Below are 13,934 nucleotides of genomic sequence, written 5' to 3'. Positions count from 1 at the left end.
GTCAAGGAAATAGAGAAAATCCCACTCTCGGACAACACTATCAAACAGTGTATTGATGACATGTCAGATGACGTGAAATCTATCCTCTGCGAAAAACTACGGCTGAGGGGGAACTTCGCGCTCCAAATTGATGATTCAACAGACATAAGCGGCCATTGTCAGCTGATTGCGAATGTGAGATATGTGGATGAAGATGAGATCAAAGAGAACTTCTTGTTTTGCAAGGATTTGGAGAGCCAAGCTACAGGTGATGAAATATTTAAAGTCACAGACAAGTACTTCAGGGAGTATGACCTCAACTGGGATATGTGTGTCAGCATCTGTGCCGAGAGCGCTGCGTCCATGACTGGCCGGGTTAAAGGATTTCTTACAAGAGCCAAAGAAAAAAATCCCACCATAGTCACAACCCACTGCATGCTGCACAGAGAGACTCTCATGGCAAAAACAATGCCTCCAGATCTCACTGATGTTTTGAACCAAGCTGTAAAAATTGTGAATTACATCAAGTCCCGGCCCCTCAAGACGCGATTGTTCTCCATTCTCAGCAATGAAATGGGATCAGAGCACCAGGGCCTCTTATTACATACGGAGGTGAGATGGCTGTCAAGGGACAAAACCTTGGAACGTGTTTACTCAAGGAGGAGCTGGTAAAATTCTCCGGTGAGCATGACATTCCTTATAAGGAACAGATTAGTGACGCCACCTGGTGGCTTAAACTAGCTTACTTGGCTGACATTTTTGGCCACATGAATGTGCTAAATACTAGAATGCAGGGAAGGAAAGAAAATATCTTGACAGCAACAGACAAAGTAAATGGTTTTAGATCAAAACTCAGTCAGTGGAAACAAAAAGTGACACAAAAAAAAACATTGACATGTTTCCCTTAACAGCTAAGAGCACTACAGCCAAGACAGCAGGGTTTTACAAATCTGTTTCTGCACATTTAGCTACACTGGAGGAAAGGTTTGAAACCTATTTCCCACATTCGAATGACCAATACAACTGGATCAGAGATCCATTCCACTCTCGGGCTGCAGAGACAGCATCAGCATGCTTGAATGCAAAGGGTCAGGATGTGCTTGCAGGGCTTCTAATGGACCGGACACTGAGGTTGCAACACAATAAACTGACTTTGAACCGTTTTTGGGTCAGTGTGGGGCAGGAGTACCCCTCTCTGTCAAAGAGTGCCATCAGGGTCTTGATACAGTTTCCCACCTCTTACCTCTGTGAACTGGCATTCTCCAATCTTACATACATGAAGAATAAACTGAACAGGATCTGAGAGTTGCCCTGTCCACAATCCCCCCTCGTATCAAGAGACTTTGCAATCAAAGACAGGCACATGTGTCTCATTAAATTGTCAAGCTGGCTGTGTGGAAACCAGACACAGTTGAAGTGCCTTGTAACACTTGAAATGTTTAATTTGATTAAAGAAGAAATAAGTATTAGTTAAATGAGTGTATAAGAATATGACCTTGTATGAAATGGTTACATTTGACGTTTGACATGTTGAAGTTTGCACTCAAAATGTTTTTCACTGTGAAATATATATATATATATAAAATCAGTTGAATGTAAGTTGCACTTTAAATTTGCCACATTTGGTGACCAACATTTTTGGATATTACTTTAACTGTTACTTGTTACTTATTTTACTGAATATACTACTTCCCAATAAAACACATTCATTCAGATGTTGTCATCCTTTTTTTCAACAAAAACTTTAATAACGGTAATTACGGTAATAGTGAAATATGCCTCAAACAGAAGGTGCTCGGAGTGCAAACTATTGAAATAATTTAGGGGTGCCTCAGATTAAAGTAACATTTCTTGGGGTGTCCTGAGCCAAAAAAGTTTGGGAACCCCTGGTCTAGAGTACCGCGTAGCATGCAAGTGCACTGTCCCTACCCAGCCCGACTAAAAAACAGTATCTATAAAACCTGCATTTATAGTGTTAGGTGAATGAATGTTTATACAATAACCACAGTAAATGCTGTGATTGCCTTTGAAAAAAATACCTTTATCTATAGCCACAGAAACAGTGTTATTACAAGAAACATTCGTGAGATGTTGCAGCATTGTTGTCAGACCTGAAGGAAGGACCTTTAGTCAAGTCTTGCACACGACACTGACTTCAAGTTTTTAGATTGATGTTGTGTTTAACACTCTTCATGACACATGATGCATGAAGTGTGTTTATTTGGCAGTAAGTGCTGCATTCTGTTGTATGTATGCAACTGGTACAATGTTTTTCAGAAACAATAAATGCTAAGAGCCAATTAATGGCTATAAACACATGTAAAAACAAAAAGTTTTTTTTTTTAAAAAAGGATGGCAAAAATTTTACACATGGACAGAAAGGCATTTTGCTGTTGCTAGTACCTGCCAGTGCTCTCTGGTGGACAGACATAGCATAAACATGTGTTTCAGTGTTTCTGTGATTTCTTATTGCTTGTAGGCGAGTATACATGCTGATACTAATACGTCTCTGACAATCTTTCATGGGGCAGCAGCAGCATCACTTTATTTTCTCCAGTAGTTTTGATAAGATTATTATTCTATAGAATTCTTGTGCAAGTCACTCTTATGGCATTTCAGGGTAACTCTGTACCCCAAGCAACTTCTGGGTGTTTTCTGTTCCTGTTGAATTTTTTTCATGGTGAGCTAATTTTTCATTGCAATATAAAATCCTGCACCTCCACGAAAACAACACAGCTATGGTTAGAAGGGTAAAAAGTTAAACAATGACTTTTGTGCATTGTGAAAAAATATAAACCAATATGCCATACAACAAGGAAAAAAATAAGTTGAATTTCTTAGATTTTTTTTTGTTTTCCGAAACTTTAATCTGGAATCACCATGCCTAATGTTTTCCCAAGTGCCCACACTGGAAAAATGGTGAAAATACATACTATATATATTTAATATTTACATTTTTAATTTGTTTTCATGCTTGTCTCCTCTCTGCTCCGGGAAAACGCAGCTTATGGTTAAGCCAAAAAGTCCCTGAGTTTTTCCTACTTGACTGTTGGTTACAGCTAAGTCACTGTGACTTCTCAGTTGTGCTAAGAAATACAAAATATAGTTTTTTGTTTTTACCCTATCCAATTAGAGCAAACAGATTATCTGTTGTGAATTTTTTAGTGAGACATGCATATTGAAGTGATTTTTTTTTTATATTATTTTTTTTGGCCTTTTCGGCTTTATTTGATAGGAGAGATAGAGGAGACAGGAAATGGGGAGAAGAGTTGGGGGAAGACGTACAGCAAAGGGCCGCAAGCAGGAATCGAACCCGGGCCACTGCGTCGGAGACCAGCCCCTATATATGGTTCGCCTGCTTAACCCATTGAGCTATACAGGCGCCCAGATTGAAGTGATTTTGATGAAAAGTTATGAGTTTAAGCTAAGATTTTAAGTTTCCTAACATGATGATTCACTCTGTTTCTAGTGTTTCTTACTGGTAAATATTGTACTTTTGGCCATTTTTGTAAATGCAGCATGCCTTTTAAACCGACTATTGGGGTTTGGGCTTCAGAGGGTTAAACTGAAATCCAAAACAATGTCAGTATTAAGGTTGTGATTGCTGTGATATCAGTCAGATTGACTGCTTTTTACTTAACAGTTTGGCAAAAAAGGAGTTGAAGAGGCAGCACAAAGTGGAACTCAGCCCCAGCAGGACCCAGCAGCCTGACCCAGGCAGGAGCAGGAGCAAGGATAAACGAGAAGGCAGAGGATCTCCTCCCCCACTCAACAGACCCCTCTCCCTCCCTCTGGACCCTAAAGTTAGCACTGACGATTTCTCCAGCAGCCCTAAGAGCAGCTTGCTTCAGCGCTACCAAGATGTAGGGGGCATCAAGGAAAAGGCCATAAGGTGGAGAGAACGACAGAGTGAAGGTGAACCAACAGACGAATCAAGTCCTGAAATACAGCGGCGAAGGGATAAGAAGAAAGATGACTTTTAGTAAGTTTTTCACTAAACAGTGTTCTTAGCCACAATAAAACTGAAATCTGTGTTCACATGTTAGCTCTTCTAACATGTCCTCAGCAAACCCTTTATAATGCTGTTCTAAACATTCTTTGGGTGTGTACCCGTACTACATCGTACTATATGCCAGAAAGTATTCAGTATGTCCCAAGACATACAGTCATGAACAAAGATCCAGTAACTTCTACAACTTATGACAAATCTTTGAAATTACCAAAAAGGAGAGTTGTTTTTTGTGACAATGATGCATTATTGATGAGCAGATGATGAATGATCAGCATTGAATTTCCCTTCAGGGATGAATAAAGTGATTCTATTCTATTTATGTTTCAGTTATTCCATCATTGAGAATTAAGAGTTGTAGGAGTCACTGGACACGCAAGACTGCTATGATACACATGATCTTTACAAGTGCTTGTGGACTTTTGTTCACAACTGTAGTATGTCATAGATAAGATGCAAAAAACACATAATGTCCTACTAAATCCACTCAGATTTTGTAGGTTGCAAGCTTTTTTTTGGCCATTCTAATGTAGTCCTCTATGCAGTCACATCACATATGTCGTGCTGTGTCTCCCAGAAGTATGAACAGCTTGAGCTGCTATGAGCGTACAGACAGCTATCAGCTGATTTCACACCAGTGACTGTGATGGTCTAAGCTTAAGGCACAATATTATGTGTAAGTGGTACATCCTAAGTGTATACATACGGCATGAATCAGTATACACTCTATAAAAGAAGATGTAGTACACACTTAAAAAAGAAAAGCACTCAGAGAGTGCAGCACTCTGCAAACACTGCTCCATCGTTGTATCATTTCTGACGGATGAAATCGTTAAAAACTTCATGGTCCGCAGCAGTGGATTTGTAGTAAGATCGCAATCATGTTATCATCAGCAGGCAGCTGATGTAGTGTTCACTTGTTGTCATAGTTACAAGATTTCTGTATCTTGCAATAATGCAGAAATCTTTAACAAATCTGTGGATCTAGACTATAAGCTGCATCACTACCAGAATCTAATCACTTGGTCCTCGTGTCATTTCTGACCTTCCGTGAAAATTTTATCTAAATCCATTTGTCTGTTTTTGAATAATGTTGCAAACTGACAAACCAATGCCGATTGTCACATTGCATAATATAAACAAAAAGTATGTGATTTGTTTCTTACCAATTTGAACATGTGTTTCTTCTTTTGGATTTGGTTTATCTATCTCATAATAAGACATTTATAGGGCAAAAACATTTGCCATATATGGGTTTTGTGGGTGACTGCGAAGTTTTTGATATTAGTTCAACAATATTTGAGCTCTGTTCTTATTTGTTTTTGTAAAATAGCCGGAAAGCAAAGTCCATGTCTGCTGATGAACTGTCCAAGATCAGCTCATCAGGCTCTGACAGCTCACCTTCTACCGCTGAGGTAACCGTTTCACTTGTTATTGCATAACCCAAAGCATAATTCAAAACAGTGCATCTTCAAAAAGAGTATTTAATCCGTATTTATATTTGCCTCATATAGAGACAGTTCTTATAGTGTTGTTGTCAGGGTCCTTTATAAGATGAATATTGGCTCTTGTGTGTACTTTAAGCTTATGTAATGTTGACAAACACATCAGTGGAGGCTCCTTACACATCAAGCAAAGGAGAGCTCGGAGTCTGTGCCTCATCGCTTTTCCTGGCCCAATTAGGTCAGAGTGCGTCCCCGCAAGCAGAACCAACGCAGGCGGCGGTTAGCCTACGCCCGCAGCGGTTTGGTGATTAACTTTGCAGCTTCCAAGGAGAGCGAGTACTGGAGCTTTCCACTGCCTCCCATCAGCCCACTTGTGCCCACCCTGAAGAGTTCAGCTAGTAGCATCGATGTCCAGGCCCTCAAATCCCAGGTCAAGGTACTGACCAAAGGGATGTATTGACTGACCACAACTCTCCTCTGCATGCAGACCTGGCATGTGTATCTCCCAAATGCACTGGCTGCATACTTTGCATTGTTCTGGCACTTCTGATTTCTGCTATGCAGCCCAGGACAATGAGAAAATGAGCTGCTGCTTTTAAACAGAAAGGAAATATTAACGCCCATTTCCAAAGCTTATTTCTGATATTTTTTTGTTTCTTCATCCAAATGGATGAGCAGGTGCAGAGTACACTCACAAAATATCCATTGCTTTGATGTGAATGGGTTTTGATCACTTTAAAATTAAGATACATCTTTGATCATTGTGGCTTCAGAAATTGCAGGTTATTGCTTGATTCACACTCATTCTGATTATGGATTTTATACACTCAACAAAAATTAACCTATTGTGGTTAATACTTAATTATTACTTGGAATAAAAATGTGTACAGACTTTTCATTATAGAGGCATGAACAAACTTTCATCTCATGTGTTTTTAATTATGCACAGCAACATATATGTATCTCAAACTACACAATCAAAACAATTATTGATTCAACCTATGTCCCCTATGTTATGGCTAAAAAAACACAGTATTTACTAATGTAAATATCACACAAACATTGTTGATTACTCTGTCTACAGATTTATCATAAGCTATGAATGAGCCTATAATCATGTGAATTTAAATATAATTTAAAATCTGTCAGTTTGTCAGGTCTTACTAACCTGTGTCTGTGTCAGTGATGCATGTTCATATGGGTAGCAACACAATCTAATTGAAACATAACAGATCAAAATTTAAGTGGTGGCAGGGCGCAAGTTAGCTTTGCATGACAAGTGTAAATGGTGAAGGACTGTCACTGTTGTGGTGCTTTTATTATCATGCTGTAGCTTGGTGGTGCAGGAAATATGGGAATCCTTTTGGAAGAGAAGGGTGCAGCCGCAGCAAGGAAACATGGAGGGGAAAGAAGACTCTGTCACTTGGGGATGTCTGAACAATATGTTCAGTGTTTGTGTATTTGTTTTTTTTTTGTTTTTTTAGAGTTTTTTGTTCACAAGTTTGGTACAATAACTTGAAAAATATTTTGCGTTTTAACACTACTGCAGTTACCAGCAGAGCCTGATGGCTCAAGGTTCAGCCTTCCACCCAGGACCAGTAATGAGGGCTCAGGACAGCAGAGGTCTAGCCAATCACAACTCACAACCCCTGAGAGGTAAAACCCTTCACTTACTTAATGCATAATTTAGAAATTCTGAATCAAGTTTAACGTTCTTAATATTACGTAGTGTTTTGCTACTACATGGAATTTGAACAGGCTGTCTTTTCTGTAGGATTTGGTTTCTCGGTAAATTCCTGAAGAAACGAGCACCCAAGCTTCCCCCAAACAGTGACTCTGCTACAAGTAAAACAGGTAACTAAGATTTTGAATAGGCTGACTCCCCTATGTGTCTGATTTAGTGCTTATATTTATTGAATTATAAACACACAATGAACTTTAAATAGGCTTCAGGAGGTATGCTATGGAGGGGAGTCTTTAGGACAGATTGTAGGAGGTATGAATCAAATAGAAATTATTTAAGGTTTGTACAAGGGTGGGAACATGGCTCAGGTTTGTGTATGTAAATGTTATTTTTGTTGAAGTCATGGTGTACCTGATTGTTGATGACTGAGCCACACAAATGGAGGTCACAGATTACATCATATCACTGGGTAACATGTCTTCTGTTTACTGCTATCTGGAGCTTATTATCTGACAGACAAGTAATGTCAAAATAAATAAGCATTACATATCCTTCAAAGTACATAAATTACTATTAGATATGATGGTAGTTATGGTATTTAAGCTTCTTTTTCATTTACATGTGACTAATAATGCCATATATTGATCTACTGCCTCCAGTCACCTTGCCCAGTTACACTCCACCTCCTTACCACACAGCAAATCAAAACAGTGGAAGGGCCAGTCGTAACCCCACGATTCGAATCAGCCGAGCTACACGGGCGTTACAGTGGGACGCATCCCTGGACCGAGAGATCACTGACCCCAAGGAGCTACGAAACCTTGACGAGTTCCTTGGGAATCAGGTGAGATCACCACCTAAGGAGGGAAAAGACACTCTCTCTTGTTTACATTGGAGATGTGCTTTGTGTCTTTTGCTCTTCATTTTCGGATAAATGTCATTGCAAATTGGTCCTGTAACTGTAGCTTTAAGATTACAGGCAAATTTATTGTATACAACCTTAAAACCATGTTTGAGGGATGCTTGAGGGGTGACCCTGGGCATTTCACTCAGCAGCCATTACTTGCAAACAACCCTGATGTGAATGCAGGAGATTGTGTTGATACGAAGTCCTGTTATGAATGAGTATGATCATACATCACTGTGACATATAGAAAGCTTTTCAAAAAGTGTATTTACAAAAGCAACCCTTAAATAATATTAAAAGTAATAAGATACTTAAAAAAACTAGAGAAATAATGGATTTTTTATTATTAATTGTATTGATTTAACACATCTGTTTTTCTGTCAGTAAACCTGATGAATATTTTTAATTTATAATGCCTTAGGTTTGGAGTTTTATACTGGAATTGCTGGTTTATGTGTTACATTATTGCCTGAACTCCAGTTGATTTCTGGAATTTTTTGAAAAGAAGTCAAGCAAGGTTAATCGGCTGACCAACACATTTTGCACACTTTTGTTAGTTAATATTGTATTCTTTGAGCTCTCCAGTAGGGACCATTGCTTTATGCCAATACTCCTTTTTGATCCCTTTTCCCTTGTCCCCGTCTTCAACTATCCATTTTTAGACACTAAACAGATTTTGCAAAAAAAAAAAAAACCAAAACACTTGTGCTCCACTTGTTTATAACTACTCACCTTTTTTCATCAGGTGAATGAGCTGCGAACAAGAATAAAAGAGCTGTCGGCAACAGAGAGCATTTTCCTCACTGCCACCATGGAGTTCCGAGAGACCATCAAAGGCATGTACTCTGTTCAGGTCAGTCAATGTCTTCCCCAAATCCAGCAAAAAAAGTTAGGCAGACATTATATTATTATGTTTACCTTGTCAGAAAATTAATTACAATCACCTACGGAATGCCTTCCACTGCCTGCATGCCATTTACAAAACAAAAACAAAACTAGAAAAGCACTCGGAGAGCGCAGACCTCCGCCATGCCATCTGTCTGTCTGTCTGTGTGTGTGTCTGTTTGTCTGTTAACAGGCGGCCATCTCTCAATTGTCCTTCGACCTTCAAAAAAAATCCTGGATCCAGACGGTGATCCGGATCACCTCCAAAATCTAATCGATTGTTACTTTTGCTCTTCCGGAAATCCTGTAAAAATTTGGTGAAAATCCGTCCATGACTTTTTGAGTTATGCTGTTAACAGACAAACAGACACACACAGAGACAGACAGACAGACAAACAAACTCCGGTGATTACATAACCTCCTGGCGGAGGTAATGACGTAAAGTTTTGAAGGTAAAAATGGCAAACAGTTTTATAAGTTTTCATGGCCACTTTGTGACCAACAGAAGCCCCAAATTGGTTACAAAGATTTGATGAAGGGCTTCCATAACAAAGTGAACACACTAGCGGGACCCAAGAAGAAGGGAGAAGTCTCACTGGTGGTGAACCTGTTCCAGTCTGTGCTAGATGGCTTCATTAGGGGGGAAATAAAACGGGTGGAGTCTGAACCAGCCAAGGTAAATTTGATTCTTTTAGTCAATTATTATTTGCTAAACCATTTTGAGAATGTAAGCAACTTACTCATTCATGGTTCTTGGTTTTTGTCAGGCTACTAAAACGACAAAGAAGAGGAGAAAAAGAAAAAATGTGTAAGTTGAAAGTCTGTAGTAAGTTCTCTTATTTTGAATATTGGTAAGTAATACCAGTCTATTGCTATGTGTCCTGTTTCTACAGCCTGACAGCCCTCTGGACCACCTGTTCAGCACATACCAGGTGAACATTATGCAGTCATGTGACTTGTGTGGTTCCTACATCTGGGGAATGGAGAAAGCCTACATGTGCAGTGGTGAGTACAAAAAGCTGCGAGACCACAACATGTAACCTCTGTGTAAGAAATACAACTACACAGTTAAATTCAACTTTTTTTTTCTTAGCTTGCAAGTTAATATGTCACAAGAAATGCCTGAAACAAATCATAACAGATTGCTCAACACGATGTGCCATGAAGGTAGGAAATGACATATTTAGTCAAATAACATATGACTGGATAGCTCTGAAAATATAAACATCAATTTTTAAAGGCTCCTTGTACATAAATGTCTCAGTTATACACTTTGTGTCTTTCAATGTAATAGGACGACAATGTACCTGGCTCCCTTCACTTTGGGGTGCAGGTGTGCGTCCTCACCAGTAAAGCCAACCCTGTGCCCAAAGTGGTGGAGTTGTTGCTGATGCATGTGGAGCTAAACGGCCTCTACACTGAGGGTATTTACCGCAAATCAGGCTCAGCCTGTCGAGCAAGGGAGCTCCACCAGATTCTGGAGACCAGTAAGAAATTCTTTGCACTCAGCTGAAACTTGAAATCTACAAAATTTTATCTTGGGAACCCCATCAGCTCCAGTCTGCTTGACAGTTTAGAGTTCTACATATTGTGATGTTCCTTGTTTTATAAATTGCCGTTACTGGTATGGAGATTCATTTTTGATACTTGTATCCACAACCTCATTCTTTTTGCCATAACTCAGAGCTCATGACCATAGGAAAGGACTAAAATGTATAACAGCCTGTAAATTGATTTTTTTTTTTTGCATTCTAGCTCAGCCCCTCTTTGCATCAATCCATCTGTGTATCTCACGCTCTTTTTTTACTGTCAGATGTGAATAAGATTGATTGGGCATAGGCATCCAGAAGGAGCTCAGGGTACAGTCACTGCACCTTTGTTTTGAAAAGAGGCAGCTGAGGTGGTTCAGGACATCTTAGTCGGATCCTTCCTAGAAACCTTTCTTTGGAGGTTTTCCAGGTGCATTCAGCTGCGAGGAAGACTGCAAGGTATACTCATATCTCATCTGGCCTGAGAAGATCTCTAATAATATCCGGATCTCAAAATTAATATCCGGATACCACCATCACGACCGAATATTCGGATATTCAGGTCCAGCCCTGTTTGTTTTATTTATTTATTTTTATGTTTAGCTCAGTAGTTGATGCTCAAGAAATCCAAAATTTCCTGATCAAATTTTGTCACATGGCTGTACAAACTGAAAAATGAATTCAAAAGCTAATACAGTAATGTGAGTTGTTCATTAGTGTGCTCTGTCTTGTGCCATCAGATCCAGAGGGAGCATGCTTGGATAACTATCCTATCCACACTATCTCAGGCCTTGTTAAACGCTGGCTCAGAGACCTGCCAGATCCCCTCATGACGTTTACCCTCTACAGTGACTTTCTGCATGCCGTAGGTGAGAAAAAACTCATAGAATTTTTGAGTGTTAGCACCTACATTTTTGAGGAAGGAGCTTATTTATCTGTTGAATTAAAGATGTACACAAACGCAATCAGTCGATCTGGTATATTATCTTATTTTGAAAATTAAACTATCTGTTACTGGTTGGATGGAACATAGTTTCTATTGCTATGTCATTATGTAACATAATGCACCGATATTGGAACAATGGCGGAGTTAAGATAAGATAAACTTTATTGATCCCACAGTGGAGAAAGTTCACAGTTACAGTAGCTCAAAAGACAGGTATAAGGGCAGTATAAGAATATGCTAAAAATACAGCCTAAAAATTGTAGAGAACATTATATACACAAGATGAAATTTTTTAAGAACACTATATACAAGAGGCTGAGGTTGTAGCTGTTATTTCACATCAGTCAGTGGAATGTGTATGTAAGAAGAAAAAGAGTGAAAAATAGAAATCAACTTTCCTCTCCATTCATAGTGCACATATCAACATATACGGTGCTTGAAATAAATCTGCTTTTTTAATTTGAAATATCAGTTGCTGTCTGATATGGATGTTGAAAATGTATGAATTCTTTTGTTTGATTGCCTCTAGAGCTGCCAGAGAAAGCTGAGAAAATAAGAGCTGTATACAAATTGATTGAGGAGCTTCCTCCTGCTAATTACAACACATTGGAGCGGCTTATCTTTCACCTTGTCAGGTAAGAAGATTTTTTTTTTCCCATATTTGCATCATAAAACTCCCATAAGATTTTAAATTGTGTCTTTTTAGGGTTGCAAAAGAAGAAGACCACAATAAAATGTCGCCGAGCTCTCTTGCTATCGTGTTTGCCCCATGCATCCTGCGTTCACCTGATGCTAATGACCCCTTCCTTGGTATGAAGGATGTGTCCAAGACCACACTGTGAGTCACTGTCTTTGCACTACTGTAACTATGCCATCTGTTTTATATATTTGCTTTTTTATTGCTGAGCCTGATTTCAAAGTACTGTATGTGTTTTTATTAGACATTATGTATTTTTTTGTGATCACATTTTTATGAAATTTTATACATATACAAAGAAGAATAGCATATGAACAATGCAATAAAGAAAACAAGATAAAAATAGGCAGTGAACAGTAATCATAATAGTGATAAAAATAATGATAACGATAAAAAACAATAACAAAATAATAAAAATAATGATTATAATAATATTAATAAAATACACACAATCCCTCCCAATACCACAGGGCACCCCAGATCCCAGTGGTAAAAGGTAATAGCAGACTAGATGACTAGATCCGCTCTTTCAATTTTCTTGCCATTGATACCCATATATCAATCTTTGATTCATCAATCCCAATCACCCAGGCAGTGGACAGCTCCAGGTAGATTATATCCAGAAATGTAAGAATCCTGTTGATCACTGACAGCTTATCAGGGTGTTTCCATCTCACAGCTACTAATTTATTAGCAGCAGTAAACCCAGCAAGAATAAGTTTCCTCTGGTGCCTAGGCAATGATAGCTGAGATAAATCATTCAATAGTAGGGTTGTTACTGACACAGGGATAGTCAAAGAAAAAATATCTGACAACTGAGCACATATCCCGTTCCAAAAACGAGCCACTGGTGGACATTCCCAGAACATGTGCAGGAAAGTGCCAGGAGCCCCCAGAGGACACAGAATACATCGGGAGTCAGCCACGAGACCCATTAAATGCATTCTCCTTGGAGTAAGATAGGTTCTGTGAACAAAATTCATGTGGATTTGCTGGTGATTAAGGTTACGAGAGGTTAGCAAAATGTTAGATCAAACTGAGTCCCAATCAAAATCAGGACTCAGATCTGGGATGTCACCTCTCCACTGTTTGTCTAAGGGCAGACCTTTATAAGAAGACTTCAGTAAGAAGGTATAAAAAGTAGAGACAAAGCCCCTGGACGTTCCTCTGTTCACGATAAGTTTATAAAATGGGTGTTGTTTCAGTGGCTGACCCCACGGAACCCCGTAGGCCCTGATGGCCGCTCTAAGCTGCAGATAAAAAAAGAGGAATGTACCAGGGAAATTATAACATTCTTTCAGGTCTTGGAATGAGCGAAGACCAGTGTCATTGTAAATATCCCCTAGGATGTGAACAGTGGCAGCTGGTGACTTTTTCTCTTGGGGGGGGCGCACTTAATTTACCAAACCAAATAGCAGAGTTGGCAACACCGGAATACAAGAATTGATGTAAATTATGTTCACAGCCATTTGATGTGCTATTACTATGCACCACTACGAGGGTACCCCTAAGCACTACTGCTGAGTCAAATAGACAATTAAATACACGTAAATGTTACCAGCTAGTGAATTTAAATTTTTCTCCCCAGTGTTTGATATGATTTGCTCCAGATAAGGTGTAATTGGTACACACAAACCCTTAAAATCTCCTTTTCTATAATTAAACAAATTCTTCTTCTTCTTCTTCGTCGTTTGGAGAAAGATCTTGCAGCAGAAAGTGTAAACCGTTATATCTCTGGGCATATGTTAGTCAGCCAACTGACTAAGGTCTCATCTGCACTAGTCAGACCATGAACCCCATTTGGATGGCGGTATATGGGGCAAGGTGTTATCACATGGTCTGCAGTCTGCTCC

At 39.1% G+C, this 13,934-nt stretch overlaps 1 protein-coding gene across 1 annotated transcript in view; it reads left to right on the top strand.

Moving 5' to 3' along the window:
- Positions 1–13,934, top strand: part of LOC110967931 (unconventional myosin-IXb-like) — a 54,556-nt gene that overhangs the window by 26,354 nt on the left and 14,268 nt on the right. Inside the window, exons 23-36 of the mRNA XM_051953615.1 lie at positions 3,623–3,961; positions 5,322–5,403; positions 6,983–7,089; positions 7,208–7,287; positions 7,777–7,961; positions 8,770–8,877; positions 9,415–9,585; positions 9,677–9,715; positions 9,803–9,914; positions 10,003–10,076; positions 10,204–10,396; positions 11,179–11,307; positions 11,914–12,019; positions 12,091–12,222. Of these exons, the coding sequence (XP_051809575.1) occupies positions 3,623–3,961; positions 5,322–5,403; positions 6,983–7,089; positions 7,208–7,287; positions 7,777–7,961; positions 8,770–8,877; positions 9,415–9,585; positions 9,677–9,715; positions 9,803–9,914; positions 10,003–10,076; positions 10,204–10,396; positions 11,179–11,307; positions 11,914–12,019; positions 12,091–12,222 (1,857 nt within the window). The remainder of the gene's footprint in view (positions 1–3,622; positions 3,962–5,321; positions 5,404–6,982; positions 7,090–7,207; positions 7,288–7,776; positions 7,962–8,769; positions 8,878–9,414; positions 9,586–9,676; positions 9,716–9,802; positions 9,915–10,002; positions 10,077–10,203; positions 10,397–11,178; positions 11,308–11,913; positions 12,020–12,090; positions 12,223–13,934) is intronic.

Source organism: Acanthochromis polyacanthus, chromosome 9, assembly GCF_021347895.1.
Source record: "Acanthochromis polyacanthus isolate Apoly-LR-REF ecotype Palm Island chromosome 9, KAUST_Apoly_ChrSc, whole genome shotgun sequence".
NCBI classification, from domain to species: domain Eukaryota; kingdom Metazoa; phylum Chordata; class Actinopteri; family Pomacentridae; genus Acanthochromis; species Acanthochromis polyacanthus.
Note: the sequence above shows the minus strand (reverse complement) of the source record. Positions and strands in the feature narration are given on the sequence as shown.